This window comes from Coenobita brevimanus, chromosome 50 (assembly GCF_032717465.1).
Source record: "Coenobita brevimanus isolate Jiangsu-jjx chromosome 50, ASM3271746v2, whole genome shotgun sequence".
NCBI lineage: Eukaryota > Metazoa > Arthropoda > Malacostraca > Decapoda > Coenobitidae > Coenobita > Coenobita brevimanus.
In genome coordinates this window covers 36,304,509-36,329,930 of record NC_137003.1, presented here as the reverse complement: position 1 = coordinate 36,329,930, position 25,422 = coordinate 36,304,509, and the positions used below count along the sequence as shown (strand labels likewise).

At 40.9% G+C, this 25,422-nt stretch overlaps 1 protein-coding gene across 1 annotated transcript in view; it reads left to right on the top strand.

The window, feature by feature from the left end:
- The window catches only part of LOC145399737 (uncharacterized), a 342,222-nt gene that overhangs the window by 222,241 nt on the left and 94,559 nt on the right, over positions 1 to 25,422 (top strand). Inside the window, exons 4-7 of the mRNA XM_080272285.1 lie at positions 4,254 to 4,431; positions 4,597 to 4,707; positions 13,757 to 13,972; positions 19,262 to 19,578. Coding sequence (XP_080128411.1) covers positions 4,254 to 4,431; positions 4,597 to 4,707; positions 13,757 to 13,972; positions 19,262 to 19,578 — 822 coding nt within the window. The remainder of the gene's footprint in view (positions 1 to 4,253; positions 4,432 to 4,596; positions 4,708 to 13,756; positions 13,973 to 19,261; positions 19,579 to 25,422) is intronic.

Sequence of the window (25,422 nt, the reverse complement as noted above, 5' to 3'; positions counted from 1 at the left end):
CCTCTGCACGGCCTGAGGTTTGGGTATCTGAAGTTGGTCTATTAGCAGTCACCTCCAAGCGAGTCTTCTCCAGCTCAAATCGCATTTTTTCACGCTGCAACTCCATCTCCTCTCTTGCACGCTGCATCTCCATCTCCCTCTCTTCTTTTGCACGCTGCATCTCCATCTTTTTCAACTCCAACTGCAACTGAGCCTCCGGTGACAAGACTCCAGGGTATATGGGAGTGGAATGAACAACTCCAGGAAAGCACTAGACATACCTGGGGGAACTGCTCTAAACTGGCTCGGCGGCATCATAGATGGTAATAGTGGGGTAGCGAAACGAGGCAACTCAGCACCATAGTCAAACTCAGGGCTCACACGGGGAGTACCTTTGCTATGTGCCTCTCGTTGTTCCATATCCACAGGTGACTCAGCACGTACGCGATCTGGTGTAGACACGCGTGACTCCATGGCGACAAATCAATGGCAGTACTGAATAATGAAATACTAATGCTGACTGAGAAACTACAAACACATCAACTTCACCTCAAAGCACAGAGAACGCCAAGGTAATGATATCCTAGCAAGAAAAAGGCACTGTTAGGATATCCTGATGCGAGGTCGCCACTGTTACGGTGGCGACAGCCCGGGGCTATTACAAAAAAGACAACAAGTCAGCCTTAGATGATCGGCCTCCACTGCGTTGCAAAAATAACGCAGACCCCGGCACTGACACTCCGCAAACTAGAGAAAAACTGCGCAACGGAAAGGTACTTACTTAAGAACGCAACACTCTGTACTTTGATAATAAAACGGAACAGCCTACCTATAGATCTAGCCTACTATCGTCACTACCGGAAGTAATACCGCCCGAGACAGTATACAGGAACACCTCCCACTTACTTCCGGTGGTGACGACTTTCAACTTAACCCGTGTCCAAGGGGGAACGCAGTTGACGGCTCACGATAGTTCTCACTAGCCTTGTGCAAGTAGATGGGATTAAAATGTGTAGGGGTTAGGGGTGTGTGTGTGTATGTACGTGTGTTGGGGAACGTTAATTAAGGCAGCGAGAGACTACGGTGAGCTAGACTGGCCCTCCAAAGACAACAAGGTCACAAAAACAAATAAAATATCTACTTCCCTCAGTCAGCAACAAAAAGAATAAAAATAACCTTAAATGAAAACGCCAGCTCGGCATAAAAATAACTGGGGAGAGAGCGAGAGTGTACAAACACCCGATACTAAAGCTGGCTGGGAAGATACTGCCCCTGATCAAGGCTCGCGCACGGCCAAGCGCGAACGCATGAATCAAATTAATTAATAAGAACTTATATTCGTGCCCCTCTCTCTCTCTATACAATGAATTGGTACTTCTAATGCAAGCAAAACATCATTAAATATACTGGTAGCTCACATAAGACAATCAAAATAATCAAATGCATACTCAGCATGGTATAAAATAAAATTGCCCTCAGTGGCGGGAACGAAAGAAACAAAAGAATTTGTAGCACTCGCTAATATAAACTCCGCGAATGACGCGGATACATACTGCATAATCCCCCTAGCCCAGCTGTAACGGCTGCACCCGTGGGAACGGACAGGCGGACAACGTAACAATATCTATATCTATATCTATCTATCTATCTGTCTGTCTATCTGTCTATCTATCTATCTATCTATCTATCTATATATATATATATATATACATATACATATTTATATATATATATATGTATGTACATATACAGCAAAAATCCTATAATCCAAATCGCAGTGGACTGAGGGTCTTTCAGACTATTGGACTTTTCGGACCATTGGGACGGACCTTTGAAAACATTAGAATTATGTACCTCCTCTCTTCCTATTCCTCCTATCTTTCCTGTCACTTCTTATTCCTTTTCTTTTCTTTACAGGTGGCTTTATATTGAGTGACAAGCCAAATGGTTTCCTGTAAGCCAAGAAACCATTTACAACGCTGGGTGTTAACCATATAACCAAACTGTACGTGCTCCCTACTTGTCAACAAGTGGGTTGATGGAGGGTTGGTGCCCCTTCCTGTAAAACAACTAGCTCAATGTCAAATGGCCACCCTTTACGGGATTATGGTGTCTGGCAATAGATAGATAGATAGATAGATCGTTAAATAAACAGTTAAAATGATAAGGGTTATTGTTTTATTCACCAGAAATGCATAGAAGTGTAGATGAATAATTGCAGGCAGGTACACCCAAGTCCAAGGGCAAGTCCAAACCAGATAAAGCCCAGAGAAATTGGAAAAATCCCAGAAAAAATTGAAAACGCCCACAAAAATTTGAAAAATTTCAACTTGACGAATTTGGAATATTGGGATTTTTGGATTGTTGGTGGCCGGATTAGAGGGGTTTTACTGTATATATATATATATATACAGTACCCTCGCGTCCAGCACGCGTTAGTCTAGCACGATTCGAGTCCAGCACGGTGAGCAATTAATTAGTATTATTTAATACGATTTAATTACTGTAACACGAGTGTGTTAGCATAACACGCACAGAGCTCCGAGAAGTGTGCCAAATCCCTTGAGTTCACTCTAGCACAATCACCCCCGGTTCAACACGGCCATACTGGACATTCCCTTGATGATGATAGCCAATGAAAAACTCCTGATCAAGTAGCCTTCCCCGTCCGCTATCGTGACGTAATCGTGATGCCGCCCAATTAAAAACGCTTCTGGTGTCACGTGATGTTTTGTTTACATTTCTTCCGCCACAGAGCCACTCAGTCGCATAATTGCATTGGAAGGTGCTTTTTTCTTGCTGCATTTTCTGCCCTTGTTACTGCATTTTACCCTGCTTACCATGCCTAGGAAGCCTTCTGAGAACCCCAAGAAGTGTCGGCACCTCCCTCAGGCCACAAAGCTAGAAAGCATCGAGAGGAAGAAGAAAGGGGAGAGGAAAGTTGACATTGCCAAGGCCCACGACAAGAATGAAGCCAACGTGATCATAATAAAAAACTTAAGACAAGATCCTGGCAGCTGAAGGCTATTACACTGCACTTCATACCAGGTTTGCCGAGGATACGATGGTAAATCGGAACGGTAACGTGGTAAAATTGCCGACGATACCATGGGCATTTGGAATTCATCTGGATGGATTCGTGCCGAGCATACGATGGGGAAAACAGTGTGACCAAAACCCAGGCGACTCGATGGAGAATGTATCGTACTACAGCATTGAACATTTAGCCTGACACTGAATACATATTAATATTTTAGAATAAATATCAATCGTTTTGAAACCCTTCTCATCGGCGTGCGTACCAGTTTATAAACAAAGTTGCTTCTCCTTATTCTTTACCGAGTCAGCGACAGCGATCACTTTCCACAGTCACGAGACGGGGCTCTGGCTACAGTGTGAGAAGCATGCACTTTGCCGAGGATTACAGGGCTAGGACAGGCAGAAGCAGGACCTTCCATGGCTGTGGATGAAGATAGTGATTCTGAGTGTGATTTCGAGGGATTTATGAGGGAGGTTTGATTTCGAAGGATTTATGAGGGAGGTTGAGGAGGAGCAACAGCCATTACCCGCTAGTGACGCCAGCAGCCATCCTCCGGGGACCCAGTAGGACTAACTACAGCCTTGGATACCACCTTCCATTCCCAGCAAGCCCACCAACACTATCCTAAAAGGTTAGTTATCATTCATAGCACAGTACCATTTATTATAATTACAATAGTACCAATATATGTATAGGTATATGGTAGGTATTTAGGGTGACTTTTCCTAGGGTTGCTGACATAATTCATTTTTCCCCATGAGCTCTATTGTTAGTCCAACACGTTTTTGGTCCAACATGTGACCCATGCATGACAATATTACCGTGCTGGACGCGAGGGTACTGTGTATGTGTATGTATATGTATATATATATATATATATCTATCTATCAATCTATTTATCTATCTATATATATCTTTATCTATCTATCTATCTATCTATCTATCTATCTATATATATATATATATGCATATGTAAGTTACATTGACTAAAATTGTGGTTGTGAGTGTAGTATAAGAAAAGTAGTTGTAAACCTGGAAATAAGCAGCAAGTAAAGCTTTACCATGCAGTTGGGAAGAGGGATAAAAGATTACTGCATTGTATTTTAAGGAATGTGTGTGTGTAGTATTTGACTTGATTGATTGGTTTCAGCATTAAGTAAAACATTGATTTATATTAACAGTAAGAAAGTGCATACTGTACATTGTCAGTTTAACATTAACATTACCTTATCAGGTCATCAGCTGAATGTCAACAGAAGTATAGAGAACTAACTGACCTGGACATCCTCTCTACAACTTTTAATGCCAAGAGGGCCACACAAACCATTATGGGGCAGCCAGAGCGACTCATATGTGATGTCATCTTGGACCAGATGGTGCTCCCTGGAGTTGGCAATATTATAAAAAATGAGGTGTGCTTACAATCTTACACTGTAATCTTCAGTATATTTTACATTCATTTATATTATTCAGTGTAGTATTGCCTATAATTGTACTGTGTGCTGCCATACAGATAAGTTGAAATAAAAGTTGCATCACCATTGTCAGCAATTGACTGCAATGGTTTCTCCTTCCAGGCCCTATTCAATGCAGGAATTAATCCGAACAGCAAAGTTAGCCAACTGAATGAAGAACTTGTGACTTTGCTTGTTGCTATGAACAGAGACTTCACCAAAATCTTTTACAAGGTACTGTATGCACAGTAAATGGGGGTACCCACCATTTACCTACTTGATGTAGTACTGCATTTGTATGTCTGCACTGAATGACAAGCTTAACTGTTTCTGGTGACACTAGAAATCATTCTACTGTCCAGTGTTGGAGAGTAATCATACATCCAAATGGACATCAGGTAGTCAAGTGGGTTAAGGCTCTTCAACTGTATGTGACTCATAAGAGTGTAAAATCTGAGGGATGGTTGATATGTATTTCCTCTTAATGCTACTTAGCAGTGTAACTGGTCAGTTTCGACATAACTTTTAAACTTCGACATACAGTACATACAAGAATTGTTTATGTGGAGGAATGTGGCATATTGTAAAATTCAAGCTAATTTTTTTTTTCCCACATTGTGCTTTGATGTGAATAGGTGGTTACTGTAAAATATGCTCAATCACATATCATTGAGTGGCAAGCCAAATGATTTCCTGTATACCAGGAATCATTGACAGCGCTGGGTGGTAACTCTATAAATAACCAACATATGTTCCCTACATGACAGCACGTGGATTGGTGGAGGGTTAGTGCCCCCTTCCCTGGAAAAAGTAACTAAAAATACGAACAAGAAGCCTCGGACCAGGACTGAGCAACTGGTGAAGGACTGAACAAAGGACACGGTACAGATTGCGACATGGAATGTAAGGGGTGCAAATGATGAGGTGAAAGAGAGAGAGAGAGAGAGAGAACGAGAGAGATTGTCCAAGTACTTGAGGGAGCAAAAGTGGGTGTATATGGATTAACTGAAACTAAATGGAGAGGTGAGTGTGTGAGAGAATGGGAGTATGGATGGGGTATATGCACAGGAGCGGTTGAGAATGAGAGGGCAAAAGAAGGAGTGTATGTTGTTGTGTGCAAGAGATGGAAGAAGAATATAAGAGTATGGATCAGTTGGCTCAAGGATTGTACAGTATGGGTAAGATTGAAAGTTAGACTACAAATATGGGTGATTGTGTGTGTGTGTGTGTGCCAATGCAAGATTGTGCAAGCAGAGTGAAAGAAGAGTTCTGGACAGATGTGGAAGCTTGCAAGGAAAAGTTTGAAAGGAATGAGAGATTGTTTTTGATTGGAGATATGAATGGAAAAGTAGGGAATGTGAAGGTGGAGGAAGTAGTTGGTGAGTGGGGTGTGCCTGCAGAGATGGATGAGAATGGCAGTGCTTTAGTGGACATTTGTGCTGGGAGGGAGTCGGTGATAGCCAGTACCCTCTTCAGGCACAAAATGATTCACAGGTATACGTGGTGTGTGATGAGAACGGTGGGTGGTGAACTGAATGAATAGAAGGCAGTGATTGACTGTGTGTGTGTGGATGATAGAATGTGAAGGTGTGTAATGGATGCAAGAGCAAATAGAGGTTGGAGAAGTGGACTTTTTGACCACCACTAGGTGGTGGCGAGAATCAAGGTTTAGATGAAATGGAGGAGTAGAAGAAGGGAAGAACAGAAGGAAGTACAGTAGTTCATTCAAGGAGTGTGGAGTGGAATGGTTACAAGAGGATGGAAAAAAGGCAGAATATAAGAGAGAAATGGAGGAGCTATTGGGTAAATGTGATTTGGAGGAGAAGGGGGACATGGAAGGTGTGTACAAGATATTCGCAGAAGAAATCTGTGCAGCATGTGAGGTGGTGTGTGGGGTGAAGAGAAGACGAAAGGGGGTTCAAGGACAGCATGGTGAAATGTCGAGGTGAGACAGTCTGTTACACAAAAGAGGAAAGCATATAGTGAGTGGATGAGAAACAGGTGTGGAGGAAGTTGAGAGACAGAAGAATGATTTACATGTAGAGAGGAAGAGAGGTGAAAAGATTAGTAAGAGAGAGTAAGAAGAGAGTAGATGAGGAATTTGGAAGCAATTTGAATGTCAAGTAGAAGGAATGTAAGAAAATGTTCTGGAAAGAGGTATAAAGAGTTAGACAGGGTGTTAAAGAAATTAGTCGGGGATTGAAAGATAAAAGTAGTAGATTACAAGTGGAGTAGGGAGAAAAAATGAGCAAATGGAGAGAACACTTTAAGGAATTGTTGAACATGTAGAATGAAAGTAATGCGAGTATAAGTGGCTGGGGAGTGGCTGGGAGAAGGAGGGATGTAAGAAGAGAAGAAGAAATCAGTAGGATGGAAGTTGTGGAGACAATGAAGAAAGTCAAAATGGGGAAAGCCCCAGGAAATGATGGAGCGTGTGATGAAATGCTGAAGCATGGGGGAGAGATAGTAGTAGAATGGATGTGGAAGATTTGCAGATTGGCCTGGGAGGACAGTAAAGTCCCACAGGATTGGAAGTCAAGTATAATTATTCCTCTGTACACCACTCACTCGTAGTGCTGCTCTCGGGTGTCTTCCCTTTCCTCTCCTCCATCTTTCTTTCCTTCCATCCTCTTGTCTTACTTTCCTTCATTCTTTCCTTGTCTTTCTGCCTACGGGTGACTTTACACTCCCTCTTCTGTCTTTCTTTCCTTCATTCTTTCCTCTTCCTTCTGCCTGTGGGTGACTCTACACTGAGTGACAAGCCAAATGGTTTCCCGTACACCAGGAAACCATTTACTATGCTGGGTGGTAACCATATAGCCAAATTTTGGCACCTGTTGGTTAGTGGGTAATTATTGCACTCCAGTCGGATTGAGCCAGTGAAGGTTTATATCCAAGGGGTGGTTGGGGTTGATTGCTCATGTATTGCCACTCAGAGATGAGTGGGGTTGGTCACTCTCATCTTAAATGTCGGGACCAACTGCCTAGCCCCGGGCTCCTGCGCTCCTCATGGGGCAATGTAGGATTGGATGATGGATGGATGGACAAAGGAAGAAGGGAAAAAGAAGTGTATGGTAATCATAGGACATTTGTCTTCTTAGTGTGATAGGAAAAGTATATGGTAGGATACATAATGACAGAGTTAGGGAAATAACAGAGGAATTAGTTGGAGAAGGACAGGGAGGTTTTAGGAATGGAAGAGGTTGTGTAGATCCGATCTTCATTGTTAGGTCATTAGTGGAAAAGTTTCTAGAGAAGGGAAAGAAGTTGTATGTGGCCTTCATGAATTTGGAGAAAGTATGTGACAGGGTGGATAGACAAGGATTGTGGAAAGTATTAAGAATATATGGAGTAACTGAGAAGTTGCTGAATGCCATAAAGACCATGTTGAGGGTGCTAAGGCTGCAGTGCGTGTGGATGGTGAACTGCGTGAATTTTTCTGTTTGAACGTTGGATTGAAACAGGGATATATCATGTCTCCATGGTTGTTCACTCTGTATATAGATGGGGTTATAAAATAGATACATGGTAGGGCACTGGATGTTGGAGTGGCCCTAATGAGAGTGGGCAATGTGTGGAAATTCTCTCTAATGTTGTTTGCAGATGATACCGTGTTGTTAAGTGAAGACGTAGGGGAGCTTCAAGGCATGTTGAATGAGTTTGGGAGAGTTTGTAAGAAATGGAATCTAAAGGTGAATGTAGGGAAGAGTAATGTTATGGTCTTCGAGAGAAATTAAGTCACGGATTGTACAGTGAGCTTGGATGAGGAGGAAATGGAAAATGTGAGTGCGTTTAAGTACTTGGGTAGTGTGATGAGTAAGGATGGAAGAGTAAAGGGTGAAGTGCTTGAAAGGGTACAACAAGGAAGAAAGGTTTCTGGTTCCTTGAAAGCAGTGAAAAGAAACAGGGATTTGAGCATGTAAGTGAAAAAGTTACAGTATGACAGTATTGTGATACCAACCCTAACGTATGGAAGTGAAGCTTGGACCTTGTTGGAGGGACACAATGCAAGAGTGAGAGCAGTGGAAATGAGTTATTTGAGAGGAGCATGTAGAGTCACATGGAGAAAGACTGACAAATGAAGTGAAGGAGCATTGTGGTGTTGATGTGGATGTGATAGGAAACATTAGGAGAAACACATTGAGGTGGTTTGGCCATGTAGAGAGGATGAAGAGCGAGAGATTGATGAGGAAAGTGTATGTGAGTGAGGTGGAAAGGGGGAGAGGGAGGGGGAGGCCAAGGATGAGATGGAGGGCTGGAGTGGAGAGGTATATAAGAGAGGGGGGTGTGAGCTGGGAGCAGGGCAATGAGAAGATGGGGGACAGGGCGACATGGAAGCGTTATGTTTATGGTCACCCCTGACGGGATTAAGGCGACTGGCAGTAGATAGGTAGATAGATAAACATATAATGCTAAGAACTCTCTCTGATTAAAAAAAAAAGAAAAGACAGTAATAACCTGGAACTTCACCTCATAATTACTTAGGAGAGTAGGCCAGCATGCTCTCCAGTACAAGTTTCTCTAACTGTCAACACCAAACTTCATGCACAGTACACACTATACTTCCTTTTCAAAATTAAAAGTAAAATGGCAGCAGAAAATCAAGCCTCGGGGTCCCCAGGGAGGGGGTGACCATAAATTCCCCCACCATCAACCCCTCTTCCAGTGATGACACAGAGCAATGCCTGGAACCACTGTCTGACTCACTTCTTCTTCATTTCTGCAACATTCGCGGCCTTTCCTCTAACTTTCTGTCGAACACCACCTCTCCTCCACGGTAGGGAGTTGGCCTGCAGTCCTAACGGACCCAGGTTCAAATCCCACTGGGGCAGGGAACAGTTTAAGGATTTGAGTTTTATAAATATCAGACATTACTGCTCTACCGGAAGAACCGCCGACATGTCATAAAAATACCCCCGCAAATACCAATAAACGAGTCCTATATGAGACAGTCCTAGCATGTATTCAGTATGGACAGTGGATGTTAGTGCCGAAGTGGTGACATGTAGAGGTGTACGGTACGTAGGAGGACTACTGGGCCTTGAAAGCAGGCTGTGAAGCCTATGCTCAGAGTCAGGCACATTAAAAAAAAAAAGAAAAACTAAACCTTACCTTCTCTTCTTGACAGACTCTTAGCTGTCTGAGCAGCAAACCCTTTTCTGTTTCCTCCTACTTTCTCTATACTCATTTCAAAGCCATAGGTCGATGTTGTGTATATATACGTACCGATTTATCTTGCTCTCGTGTCCCTGAACTTGATGCTACTGAATTCTCTACTGTCTGGCTTCGGCTTTCTTGTCATTCTCGGACTAAATATATCTGCGCTGGTTACTTATCCCCTGATTCTACTGGCTATCAAAAATTCTTTGACTATCTTACTTCTACAATGGAACACATTCTATCCATTTCTCCTTTCTTTGAAATCTCCATTCTAGGAGATTTCAGTGTTCACCACCACCTGTGGATCTCCTCTCCTTTCACAGATCTACCTGGTGAACAAGCCTACATCTTTTCTATCTTTAATGACCTAGTGCAGCTTGTACAGCACCCTACCCATATCCCTGACTGCCTTGGAGAGAGCTCCAACATACTTGACCTCTTCCTTAGAACTAATCCTTCTACATACACTATTAATCTTTCCTCTCCGTTGGGCTCCTACGATCACAACCTTATTACTTTAACCTGTCCTATCGCTCCGGTACGGCCTGTGGACCCTCCAAAGAAACGTTGTCTGTGGCACTTTGGAGCTGCAGACTGGGAGGGCCTCTTTGATTTTCCATGGAACGATTATTGTTTCCATGGCTGGGAGCCATCTGAGTGTGCCTTGCGCATTACAGAGGTTATTCTCTCAGGCATGGAAGCATACATGCCTTTCTCATATACTCTGACTAATGCAAGAAAGCTTTGGTTTAATCACTCTTGTTCTAATGCTGTCTGCAACAAGGAGAGGGCCTATAAAAGGTACCAGAGCCAACCCACCCCTGAATCACATCTTTTTTATGTTCCTGCCCGGAATCGTGCTAAGTCTGTTTTTCGCTCTGCTAGAAATAATTTCATCCATATTAAGTGCTCTCAACTCTCCAACTCGAATTCTTCCCACTCCTTCTGGCACCTTGCCAAAAACCTTTCTAACAACTTTACCAGATCATCCTTCCCTCCTCTTTTCTATTCTGATGGCTCTGTAGTTATTTCTTCTTCTGATAAAGCAGATTTCTTGGCTCAGACTTTCTCCTCCAATTCCACCTTAGACGATTCTGGTGCTGTTCCTCCATCACTTCCCCCCTCTGACTTCCTCATGGCTGACATTAAAATTTCTTCAGCTGATGTATTTTTGCCATCACTGGCCTCAGTACTAACAAGGCATATGGGCCTGATGGGGTCCCTCCTGTTGTTCTCAAGAACTGTGCTTCTGTGTTTACACCCTGCCTCGGTAAACTCTTTCACCTTTGTCTGTCAACTTGTACCTTTCCTTCTTGGTGGAAGTTTGCTCTCATTCAGCCAGTCCCAAAGAAGGGTGACCGTTCCCAACCCTGTAACTATCGTCCAATTGCTTTAACATCATGTGTTTCAAAAGTTTTCGAGTCAATTCTTGATAGAAAAATTTCAAAGCGTCTTTCCTATCACAACCTTCTCTCTGATCGTCAGTATGGGTTCCATCAGGGAAACTCCACTGGCTATCTTCTCACCTACCTTTCAGACTCCTGGTCATCCTCCTTTCGGGACTTTGGCAAAAGCCATTGCACTTGCCATCTCAAAGGCTTTCGATCGAGTCCGGCATAAATCTTTAATTTCTAAACTGCCCTCGTATGGTTTCTATCCTTCTATCTGTGCCTTCATCAATAGCTTCCTTTCAGGTTGTTCTGTAGCTGCTGTTGTAGATGGCCATCGTTCTTCTCCTAGATCTATTAACAGTGGTGTTCCTCAGGGCTCTGTCCTATCACCAACTCTCTTCCTTTTATTCATCAGTGACCTTCTAAATTGTACATCTAACTCTGTCCACTCATACGCTGATGATTCCACCCTTCACCTTTCCATTCGGTTCCTGCAACGTCCATCTCAACAGTTACTTAACAAACAAGGGATGAGGCTATGGCACACCTAATGTCTGACTTGGATAAAAATAATCTTGTTGTTTTTAATGCATCAGAAACTCGGTTTTTACACCTATCAACCCGACACGATCTTCCACAGGAGTACCCTCTAAGGTTTAATAATATCCAGCTCAATCTTGCTTCATCCTTGAACATGCTTGGGGTTTCATTCACTTGGGACTTATCTTGGGAAAATCATATTACATCTCCTGTAAAATCTGCTTCTAAGAGATTAGGCTTGCTAAGCCGACTGTGTACCTTCTTTACCCCTGGACAGGTGATGACTTTATACACGGGTTTTATTTGCCCCTGTTTAGATTACAACTCTTGTGTGTGGGGAGGCTTCCCATATACAGCTCTTCTCAACAGGGTGGAGTCAAAGGCATTTCGTCTCATCACCTCTCCTCTTACTGGCTCCCTTCAACTCTGTCTCTTCGTCGCACTGTTGCCTCTTTATCTCTTTTCTTTCGCTACGTCAATGGTCACTGCTCCTCTGAACTGTCTGCTTGCATCCCTGCACCTCTACTACGGGTGCGTAGCACCCGTCGAGCAACAAATTCTCATCCCTTTTCTGTCCAACTCTCTAATGCAAGAGTTAACCGTTACTCCCAGTCCTTCATTTATGCAACAGGTCAACTCTGGAACTGTCTCTCTCTGTCTGTATTTCCTACATTCTATGTCTCCAGTCTTTCAAACGCAGGGTGTCCAGGCATCCCAAAATGAACAGATCATGAATTTGGCTCTCTTTTGTATTTTTTTTTTCTTGGAAGGAACAGTTTGTGGGCTTTGGCCTTTGGTTCCTTCTTTCATGCATAAAAAAAAAAAAAAAGGTATGAGAAATATTGATTGTTAGACATAGCCGTATTTAACATGTTCTCTCTCATTACTAGATTTTTTTTTTTTTTTTTTTTTTAAATGAAGGACACAGGCATGTTCTCCAGTGCTACATTTTACTGGTTAAATGTCAGGACTAAGTAGCCTATCCCCAGACCCCTATATTCCATAAGACAATAAATAATTAGATTATAGATAGATAGGTATGTAAATTCTTATTATGATAGTGGATGCTGAATGTAGTCTGTAGGTTTAGCGATGATATATAATATGATGAAATTAACTTAGTGTTTTGTCACATGTCATATTGATAAGAAAGATTGAAAGCTGAGCTATGTCCATGTACGGTATTCTCGCGTCCAGTACGCGTTTGTCCAGCACTATTCTCGTCCAGTATGGTTGGTAAAAAAATTAAATAATTTATTACTGTAGTACGGGTTTGTTGGGCTTGTACGGATTGGCTGCACAAAGTGGGCCAAATCTGAGGAGTTCTCTAGTACTGACGTGCTGCATCCAGTACTACTACCTGTATCTGCTTGGGAAGATGGCCAACACCGAGGAATGTTTCCCTAGTACTGCTGCTCCAGTCCAGTACGCCTTCCTTGTGATGTGTACCAATCAAACTGCAGTATTGCATTTTCCCCTGATGACGAAGACGACGGTGTCAGCATGTGACTGAGGTATTTATGAGGAAGGTTGAGGCAGAGAGGCCGCAGGATCCTGAAGGCCCTCCTCCAGGGGGTCAGTAGGACCTCTTACAGCCTTGGGAACCTCTCCTCCTTCCCCCCCCAAGCCCATCACCACTCACCTTAAAGGTGGGTAAAATCTTAGTTGTGTCAAAGTGTAGTTAAGTTGAATTTTAGGGGCACTTTTTCAAGGCTTGTCTGACATTCATTTTTCCCACAAGGTTTGTTGTTTGTCCAGTGCAGATTTAGTCCAGTACGGTAGTACTGTCTGACAAAAATACCTTACTGGATGCGAGGGTACTATACTGTACTTAGGTTCAGCAGTAGTGAAGTATGGTACTACTGTACAGTCACCCCCCAAAAATATTGCACCGGTAGGGCATGATGCCACCCAAAATGATCAATATAGCTCGTGAATTTTGGATAAAATTTTTTTTTAATCACTTTGCTATACACATAATAGCAATACGGATTAGAAAATGTCACAGACAAGCCATGTATAGCATCCTTGAGGGAGCAAGTTTATCAGCATGGGGAAAAAATCATTGTTCAGTTTCAAGCAGCCATTGTCTGGTGCCATTGCTTCATGTCAAAGGTGCACCGTTACTTTTTGGTGTGAGTGTACATGAGGACTAATTTCAAATGAAGATATTCAGTTTATTCTTTTTACAGTGCAGGAAAGAAGGCAAAAACCTTAATAAATTCATGAATGTGTACAAGAAAGGAAAGTGTGTGGAGTGTGGAGCCAAGCTGGTGCAGTGTAAAATTGGCGAGTATGAGAGACTGACATTCTTCTGCCGTGCTTGTCAGAATAACACTCTCAGGTTGCACACTAAGCTCCCAAAGCGATCTTCTCTCCTGGGATGGGTTGTTGGTGCTAAAAATGAAGTAAGTATTGTTCTTTTACTGTATCTGTGTAATAATATTTATAATAATAATATTTATAATAATAATAATAATAATAATAATAATAATAATAATAATTCAGTGATCCCTTGGTATCACACACTTGGTATAGTGGTTTTCATTATCACTGCTAGATGGAAGTCTGCACTTCTGCCATTATCACATATTTTTTGGCCAAAAAACTTTGTTATCATGCACCGGAGCTGGTTTCTGCTGACAAGGATGGTGCAAAGTTTGTTGGTTTCTGATGGTCTTGAGGGGTTTGGATATGAGGTCCTACTCGAGAAGTTAATCCCAGGTGGTGGAGATCACCAACTCTCAGTCCCCTAGCTTCAAAGCCCCTTACCTTAAGCCCATCTGAGGTCTCTAGATGGTTTGCATTTCTTCTGTTTTGGGCCCTTTTTATAATTTTCTGTTAACTTAATCATGCTTGTGTGTGTTTCTGACTTATCATAAGTTATTTTTTTAATTAATTTATTTTTTACACCATGTCCTCTTTCGTTCATAAGGGCTAAGACATTGCCCCTGGGTAGAGGACTTAGGTTTGGGAGCATGTAGCACTTTATGACTGGATGCCCTTCTTGATGTCTACCAATGACCCTTGGGTGGACTCGAGCCTCCGACCCTTTGATCAGAACGCTCTAACCCACTGGAGCTAAATTGTTGTAAAAGGGAATATTTGGGTTTACAAGTGAGATGCCCAGTACCAATCAGAATAAATCCCTTAGGTTCTTTGCTTTCTAATGTGCACAGTTTAGTGTCACCCACTAGGCGAAGTACCAGCTAACCTGTACCACTCTAAGGACATACATATACGTCCCCCTCTAAAACACCAGTGACGTAGATCTACGACCTGCAGCATTGAGAAGTCATTGCAAGCAACCAAAGTAAAATGGAAGGTAATAACATATCTCGCTAACTTCAGACATTTCTCCACTACGCCTACAACACTGATTTAGGAGTGTGGGAGGTGGCCGACAGTCTTCTCAGGCTCACAGCCACTCTGCTTTCTCAGTAACCTTGAAGATTTCAGAAGTCGAGTGGGCACCAGCCCGACTCGAGTCAACCAACATTGGTGATTATTTTGGTGATTACTTGGCTTTGGTGATTATTTTTATTAGTGCCAGGGATCTTATTTTGATGTATTAAGCCCATTTAGCCAGAAAAAAAAAAAATCCAAAATCAGCCAGCATAGAGGGGTATCATTTTCTCTCTCTCTCTTTCCAGTGCAATACGGGGTAATGTACAATAATCAAGGGATCACTGTAATCATCATCATTATCATCATCACTATCAAGATCATAACTGTTGAAATCCTCATTGTTATGGAGGAGGAGGAGGAGGAGGAGGAAGAAGAGGAGGAGGAGGAGGAGGATGGAGATGGTGACAATGACAACAGTAACAATGTTTATTGTCATTTTCACCATCTCCATCCTCCTCCTCCTCCTCCTTCTCATCATCATCATCATCATCATTATTATTATTATTATTATTATTATTATTATTATTTTTGTTGTTGTTGTTGTTGTCGTTGCCATCATCATCATGAAATCTGGAGATGAGCAAGAACAAAATGTTACTGATGTCACTAGGTGTTTTTTGTGATAAATCTAGTAATCAGCATGAAATATGTACAGGTATATGATTCCATTGTTCATCAATAAGTGGTCAGGATGTTCAGTGAAGGGTCATTGTTGAAACAGCTCACACCATCATTGATTTAATATATCACTTATATGTTTAAGTTGATAGTGGACTGTAACATTTGATACTGCCCATACAAATACACCCAGTCAGAGTTTTTATACATTTTGGTATACAGTCTTATCCTTGAATATGTGTATTTTACACCTGAGAGGATAGCCTGGTATGCTCCCCATTTCAAGCAGTATTCGTAACAGAAGTAGTGTACAGTATCTGAGAACACATCTACGGTTTTTGGTAAGGATTAATGATTTCTAAAGTGCATGGAGGAATATTTTTCAAAATGCAAAATTTCAAAAAGTAACCAACAAGAAAAATCACTGTGTAAAAATATGAATGTTATCACTGAGGATACAAGTGGGAAATGGCTGGGAGGAGGAGGGAGGTGAGAAGGGAGGAAGAGATCAGTATGATGGAAGCAGTGGAAGCAATGAAGAAAGCCAAAATAGGAAAAGACCCAGGAATTGATGGAGTGTGTGGTGAAATGCTGATGCATGGGGAGAGATCATAGTAGAATGGATATGAAAGATGTGCCGATTGGCCTGGGAGGAAGGTAGAGTCCCGGAGGATTGGGAGTCAGGTATAATCATTCCCCTGTACAAGAGAAAATGGGAAAAAGAAGTGTGTGGGGTAATCATAGGGTCATTTGTCTTCTTAATGTAATAGAAAAAGTATATGTTAGGGTATATACTGACAGGGTTAGGGAAATAACAGAGGAATTAGTTGGAGAAGAAGAGGGAGGTTTTAGGAAGAGAAGAGGTCGCGTAGATCACATAATCATCCTTATGTCTTTAGCGGAAAAGTTTCTAGAGAATTGAAAGAAGTTGTATGCTGCCTTCATGGATTTGGAGAATGCATATGACAGAGTGGATAGAAAAGGAATGTGGAAAATATTAAGAATGTATGGGGTAAATGGGAAGTTATTAAATGCCATGAAGAGTATGTCTGAGGGTGCTGAGGCTGCAGTGCTTGTGGATGTTGATCTGAGTGAATTTTTCTGTCTGAATGTTGGATTGAAACAGGGATGTTTCATGTCTTCATGGTTGTTGAATCTGTATATGGATGGGGTTATAAAATAGATACAAAGTAGGGCAGTGGATGTTGGAGCGTCCCTAATGAGAGAGGGCAGCGTTTAGAAACCTTCTGTCCTTTTGTTTGCAGATGATGATGTGTGTTTGCAGATGATGTTGTGTTGTTAAGTGAAGACAAAGTGGAACTGCAGGGCTTGGTGAATGAGTCTGGGAGTGTGTGTAAGAAACAGAATCTAAAAGTGAATGTAAGGAAGAGTAAAGTTATGGTCTTTAAGAGGAATGAAGTTACTGAAACCACAGTGAGTTTGGATGATGAAAAAGTTGAAAATGTGAGTACATTGAAGTACTTGGGTAGTGTGATGAGTAAAGATGGATGTTTCGAGGATGAAGTGCTTGAAAGGGTACAACAAGGAAGAAAGATTGCAGATTCTTTGAAAGAAATAGAGAAGGGAGCATGGAAGTAAAGAAGTTTGTGCATGATAGTATTGTGACCAACCCTAACGCATGGAAGCAAAGCTTGGACCTTGCTGGAAGGACACAATTCAAGGGTGTGAGGTAGTTGGCCATGTAGAGAGGATGGAGAACAAGAGACTAACGAAGAGAGTGTATGTGAGTGAGGTGGAGGAGGGGAGAGGGAGGGGGAGGCCGAGGATGAGATGGAGAGATATATGAAAGGAGTTGTGAGTTGGTGGGAGGGCAGCAAACTGGTGAGGGACAAAGAGACATGGAGATGATTTGCTTGTGGCCACCCCTTACTGGGTTAAGGCATCTGTCAGTAAGTAGGTAGATAGTGTATTATCTTTTTGTCAGTATTTGCAGCAGTAGTATCGGAATATCATTGTATATTGTAAAATCATAAAATATGAGATCTGTTCAAAAAGAAGCTGAACTTTTTAAATAGCACACCAACTAGCCAGCGTAGTATGATCGTGATGGGATTGCTGTGTAGCGGTATAGTCATCAAGGTACTGTAAATCCACTTGAGTAAATGTCTGTTAAGTGCATTTGGCAATTTGTTACAAATTGAACAATGAGGGATCTTGAAGAGCAACATGTTTGCTTGAAATTTTTATTTCAGATTGAGAAAAACTTGTATTGAGACTTTTCATATGTCACAACAGGCATATGTAGAGGATTGTTTGAGTCATACACAGTGTCACAAGTGGTTCCAGTGGTTCAAATCGGGAAAAGCATCCACCAAAAATTATTCCAAATTGGGCGGCCCTCCATGTCAAGAGATGACAATCTTGTTGAGAAAGTGTGTGTTATGATCTGTGAAAATTGTCACCTAACTGTCCATGAAGTTTCCAAAGAAGTAGACATCTGTAAAAGCTCATGTCACATGATTTTAACTGACATACTAAAGATGTACTGTGTCGTCGCAAAATTTGTGTTGCGTCTGCTGACAGGAGCAAAAAGAGAGCTGTGTCACGGTCAGTCGGGAGCTGTGTGATTGTTCAAATGCTGATGAAAACTTTCTGGAAAAAGGTTAGAACAGATGGTGAAACATGGGTGTACAGCTGCGATGTCAAAACAAATAGGCAGTCGTCACAGTGGGTTGGATGATTTTCACCGCAACCAAAAAAAAGCATGTTAGCGTAAGGGGATGTTGATTGTATTATTTTATTACAAGTGCACTGTTCATCATGAGTTTGTTCCACATAGTCAGACTGTCAATAAAAAGTTTTATTTGGACGCCCCAAAGTGTTTGAGAAATGCAGTGCAAAGGAAGAGGCCTGAGGCATGAACACACAAAACCATAATGTTACATCATCCTCCAGCTGCCCCATTCTATGGCTCTGGCCCCTGTGGACCTCCCTGCCCCTGACAATTGAAGAGATAGATGAAAATTCACCAAGTGCACTAAACATGTTCACTCAAGCACATGTACCATGATGACTAAGTGACATAAATGTGATGCAGATAGTGTTAGATTAAAGCTCAAAGTTGCCGCTACACGACGCTCCTGTAGTGATCATGCTATGCTAGCTAGTTGGTACACTATAAAAAAAAGTTTGGTTTCTCTTTGGACAGGTCCAATATGTTTCCGGCGATAGTCATGTCGCTTGTTGTGGTGATCCTTGTTAAGTAACATAAAGGGGCAGGACCAGAAATTGGTGGTTTGGCTTTAATGGGACTGGATTAATAAAATGAAAAATAACTGAATTTTACACCTATTAACTTCTGTAGTTCTTTCAGTGGTAGTGTAAGGTAATATGAACTTACTAAAAGTGTGCAGTATTGCTAATTTGTTTACTGGAGGAATACACAGGTAGTGTAAGGCAGTATGAACTTCTCAAAGTGTACAATATTGCTACTTTGTTTACTGGAGGAATACTCGCAGTAAAGTACAGTATTGAAAGCAGAGATGCTGAGAAATGAAAAAGTAAAGGCAAATGAATAACTAAGAACAGTACCGAGTGTTTCTCTTTACTAAAAGATAAAGACTAACACTTTGTAATCACTCATTTATATGTGCTAGTGTTGTGTACCAAGTGAAATGTGAGAGTTAATGAAATTTTTAAAATTTTACCAGGTACCATGGAGCTGCTCAGCTTGTACTCTGGTGAATAAACCAGCTAGTGTCAAGTGCATTGCCTGCCTTACTCCAAAATTTCACCTCACTGGCAGCAACAACACCCAAAGTGGTCATGCAGTGCATCCTCCATGCTCACCACTTCTTACCTCTGATTCTAGCTCCACTATCACAACACTCAGTCATTCTTCACCTGCATCTACTGCTCTCAGCTCACCTGTATCACCCACCTCAGGATCCTCAACTTCAGCATCTCCACCTTCTGGAATTAAGCGGCTGTTAGAAAATGATCAGAGCTTTGTCACTAATTCTAAAGGGTATGTTAAATTTATCTCTGTACTTGTGTTTTTTTTGTGGATGTAGAAAAAAATATCAATGAAACCAATGTATTTACCATATATAATGTTATAGAAAGGTAAAGAAGACAGTTTAGTAATTATTTGGTAAATAATGACTGAACATATTTCTTTCTGAGTTGTTTAATTTTATTGTAAGTCTTTGGTTGGGGAGGTATCCTTCTACAGAATAAAATCTCAAGCATTACCTATATGAAATTCTTAAAGTACAGTACATAATGGTCACACCACCAGTGAAAGGTTGGGGAGATTCAAATTCATGTAGATAAGGGAGAAATAAAAGTTCATACATACCCCTTGTGTGATATATATGGCAGCTGAAGTGGGAAGTAGTTGGGGGAATGATGAAGTTCTCGTCATTGTTGGTATAGGGCTGTGTGGATCCCGTCACCTGGCAGTTGAATTGCAAACAGATTTTTGCCTCCAGTACAAGAGTTGCTTTAGTGGACAGTACAGTAAAAGTCCAATTATTTTGTATCTACGGGACTGGGCCGATGCCGAGTAATCAGATTTGCCAAATAATAAAAAAACCTACCCACACAGTACCCTATATGTATTAGTGAACACTGTCATAACTACAGTAGAACCTCTCTCATTCGGACTATATGGGGGGAAGGGTTGTCCGAATTAGCAGATTGTCCGGACCATCAGGGTAATCTCCAGTTCATACCAAAAACTATCTACATAAGGTATGTTAATTATTAACATATGTGGCATATGTCAACCCTACGTAACTGCAAAAGATGAAACGATACTAAAATAACAAAACTAATCATGTACGATAGTTTTGTATTGCATAATTTACAGGTAAGGCCATGACAAGAAACTAGCCTACATTTTAAATTGTAGTAAGTGACTAAGGCCCGTGTAGGCAGAAAAATAAATTAATTAACTGTAATATTTGGAATAAAAATAAAACTTATGTAGGCAAAAAATACATTGTCATTTTTGGCATATTGATAACGCCCATATGGGCAAGAAGCTAATGATTGATGTACAAGTAAAGCACATTTAAGTACAAAAAATAACCTACAGTAATCACTAAACACTGCAGAATATTCTGACCCATTTTTGTGTAAGCAAACTCCTCCTTTTAACACCTTTATTTATTGCAGAAGCTACACTTGCATTAAGGGGCATGGTAAGGAGGATTAACTTTTGAAATACAGAGTAAAAATATAAATGGTTGGAGAACTAGTTGATGGAACGAATGCTAGCGTGTGTTTAAACAGGCGCCCATGTTGCGACCTAGCGTGATCCGAGACTAAACGAATAACGATCGCTTTCCGTGCCGATACTGAAAATGCCTTTAGAAGTACTTTCAACATATTTTTGGAGCCTATTATTTTAAAATTTTGTCCGAATTAACAGAAATCCGAATTAAAGGGGTCCGGACCAAAGAGGTTCTACTGTACTTGTATTATTACAAATGTTTGGAGAGAATACTGTATACTGTATGATACTGTACAATACTGTAATCAGTACAGTACTATACCTGAATGTGAATAATATGGAAGGGACTGTAGTGAACATATACACGTGTAATGACACAGTAGGCCTACAAGTCACAGACAACACTTCCCGGACTGTCGAGATGATACGGAATATTACCTACCCGCTCAGTACCATATATGTATTAGTGAACACTGTCATCACTACTTATATTATTACAAATGTGTTTGGAGAGAGTATTATGTACAGTAGAACCCCATAATAGCTGAACTCAAAAGTAATGGCTTAACTAATTAGCGATTTCATCCCAAAAAAATAGTCGGAAGAATACAGAAAGTAAACTGGAGGAATATGATTCGGTAAGGTCTTTCTGCTGAAAGTTATATGTACATTTGGCACTCATTCTTTGTTTTGCTTTTGTGTTTATATGCGAAAGAGAGAGTATTGATGTAAACAGTAATGTATTCCATTAACCCCTTAAAACCCCCCAGCATTGAACAACAAATTACATTACTGGTGTCAGTGACGTTGAGGTAGGGCGAGCTATAAAAAACTGTGAACAATTATGAGAAGAGAACAGTCACTGGTATGTTTACATGACTGGACGCTATCATCCCATGCAGTCAGATGGTTGCTTAATCTCTTATGTTTTCTCCCATTTGGCACGCACTGTATTTTTATCAGTTCTTCAGTGAATCATAGTGATTCATAGGATGGGTTTAGGAAGCTAAAAAACTCATTGCTAGATGTACCAGATGATTCTCTTCACATCCTAAAAAAAAAATACATTGATTTTAGAGCTCTTAAAAAATTGTTCCAGAACCGGCCAGAGGTGCGCACAAATTTCTGAGCCCACAGCCATTGAGGGTTGAAGTTACTAAGCCATACCTATGATATTTACCAGTGCAGTGGAAGAAACATACTTCATGTCCTCACAGATGGATTTCGTTTCCCTATTTCCCAACTGGAGGTTAGGTTAGGCTTGGTTAAATTATTAGGTAGAGTTAAACTAGGATAGGTTAGGTTTAGTTAAACACTTAGGACAGTCCCTTCCTCCACTATGCTGATGAATCAAACAAGAGTTGTCACAGCTGAACAGCTAAAAACAACAGGGGAACAGTTTTAATAAGAAACGTTTATTTAAGGGTAATGCATTACAGTGTCACTGATTCATAAGCTACACAATTACCGGTAAATGTCATTTTCATGAAGGCATCAGGATTTAGCAAATTTCATGAATTAGCGAGGGGGTTAGGGATGTAACTCTGGCTAATTAGGGGAGGGGGGTTACTGTACTATAAGATACTGTACAATACTGTACTCAATACAGTACTCTACCTGAATCAGAAAAATATAGATATTAGAGAGCATATACAAGTGCAATGACACAGTAGGCCTACATGTCAGAGATAACGCTTCCTGGACTTCCAAGATGATTTGGAATATCTGACAAACAATCAAAGACTTTCGAAAATGGGACTATTTCTCAAAACTGCCAAAATATCGGGTATTCCGAATAATCATCTGCCGAATAATTGGACTTTTACTGTAGTGTGCTATTTTGTGGCACCTGAGAAATCAGAGAACCTTGTTGAAGAACTCACCACTCCATGTTAATAGGGATAGCATTTGAAAAGGGAAGCAAGATTTTTAGGTCATTGTCATCATCACTGTCTTATGGCTATGTGAACAGGTAGTTAGGGAAGCCCCTTGATGTTGAACAGACTGTCTTTTCCTGTGAAAAGAAAGTAATGTGCCTCATGCCTGAAAAGTGTAGTGCTCTTTGATACTGAAACATGGATGTGAAAATGAAGATGCCTGCAGGTTTGAGTGTAGTAAATGAGTACTCACACCGTGGGACAGAAATAATTTTTTAGAGCTAAGAGGACTTTTGGATATTGAATGCCAGTGGGAAAATGTATATTGGTAGGTTGAGATGGTTTGGACATGTGGATAAGATGCATAAAGTAACTGGCTGTAGCACCATACAGTCCTAAATGTGCTAGGGAGAGCCCCTGGGTGTACATCAAAGGAAATTTGGAATAATGTTCTAAGCAGTGGCTTCAGGGTTAAAGGACTTGAACAGGATGTTGCAGGAAACTTTGCGGCTTAGAAAGCAAGCTTGGAACAGAGCCTTGTATTTATGTATACACAGTGTGCAGAAGGGAGCAGGCTTAGATGGTATAATCATATCATTTATGAAGGCTCCAGCATACTTGCATGAGTCACCTTGGTCACCTAATAGTGGCTTTCCATGCTGCTCGATCTCTGGTAGCCTCCCTATTCAGTCCCTTATCCCTGAGGCCACCCTCTGTGACCTTATCTCAGACTTTTTTTTTGGTCTCCCTGTACAACCCTGCCCTCGACATTCACATCTCTAATCTTCCAGACCCATTTCTCATCTTCCATCTTCTCAACATGCCTAGACCACCTAAATCTAGCCCTTCTTATCAGAACACTAATACATTTAAGTCCCATCCTTCCTCTTAGTACTTAGTTGCTGTCCTAACCCCTCCAGGCCTCTCACTCAAGGAAGTACTACTTATTTATCTAGTAATTATCATTTCTGTATGCTTGAGCCTATGAATACAGTACCCTCCTCCTTTGCTGCCCAGGTCTCACTGCTTTATGGTCTTACACTCATTACACATGCTGCACACATGGACCCTTTAGCATGGAGGGAGAATCCCCTTTAATGTCACGAGGGGCAACAACTCCCTTAACTTCCCCCAACTACTCCTTACTCTTGTCAGAGCTAGCTCCAGCCCCACTTCTAGCACATAACATATCTCCAAATAGCAAAACTCCTCCACACACTCAAGAGACTCTCCAACAAGATCAATCATTTCTCATTTTTTAGTTAGGAGAAACATGTTGAGGTGGTTTGGCCATGTGGAGAGCTTGGAGAGTGAGAGACTGACTAGGAGAGTGTATGTGAGTGAGGTGGAGGGGGGGAGAGGGAGGGGGAGGCCAAGGATGAGATGGAGTGGAGAGGTATATGAGAGAGGGGGATGTGAGCTGGGAGCAGGGCAATGAAATGGCAGGGGACAAGGAGACGTGGAGATGATTTGTTTGTGGCCACCCTTTCCAGGATTAAGGGATCTGGCAATATATATATATATATATATATATATATATATATATATATATTCGTCCTTCTGCCTACGGGTGACTTTATACTCCTTCTTCTCTCTTTCTTTCCTTGCATTCTTTCCTCTTCCTTCTGCCTCTGAGTGACACTGCACTGATTCCTGTACACCAGGAAACCATTTACTATGCTGGGTGGTAACCATATAAATAAATTTTGGCATCTGGTGGTTTGGTGGGTAATTATGGTGCTCCAGTCAGATTGAAACAGTGAAGGTTTATATCCAAAGGGTTGGTGGGGCTTATTGCTCACGTAATGCCACTCAGGGATGAGTGAGGCCAGTCACTCTCATCTTAAATGTCAGGACCAACTTTCCTAGCCCTGGGCTCCTACGCATCTCATTGGGCAACGTAGGATTGGATGATGGATATATACAGTATATATATACAGTATATATATATATATATATATATATATATATATATATATATATATATATATATATATATATATATATATATATATATATATATATATATATATATACATTATATATATTTGTATATATATATATATATATATATATATATATTATATATATTATATATATATATATATATATATATATATATATATATATATATATATATATATATATATATATATATATATATATATATATATATATATATATATATATATATATATATATATATATATATATATATATATATATATATATATATATATATATATATATATATATATATATATATATATATATATATATATATATATATATATATATATATATATATATATATATATATATATATATATATATATATATATATATATATATATATCTATCTATCTATTGCCAGACGCCTCAATCCCGTTTGGGGTGGCCACAAACAAATCGCCTCCAAGTCGCCCTGTCCCCCGCCATTTCACTGCCCTGCTCCCAACTCACACCCCCCACTCTCATATACCTCTCCACCCCATCCCTCCATCTCATCCTCGGCCTCCCTCCCTCTTCCCCCCTCCACCTCACTCACATACACTCTCTTCGTCAGTCTTTCACCCTCCATCCTCTCCACATGGCCAAACCACCTCAGTGTGTTCCTCATAACGCTTCCTATCACATCCACATCCACACCACAACGCTCCTTTATATCCTCATTCGTCAGCCTGTCTCTCCACGTGACTCCACAGGCTCCTCTTAAATAACTCATTTCCACTGCTCTCACCCTTGACTTGTGTCC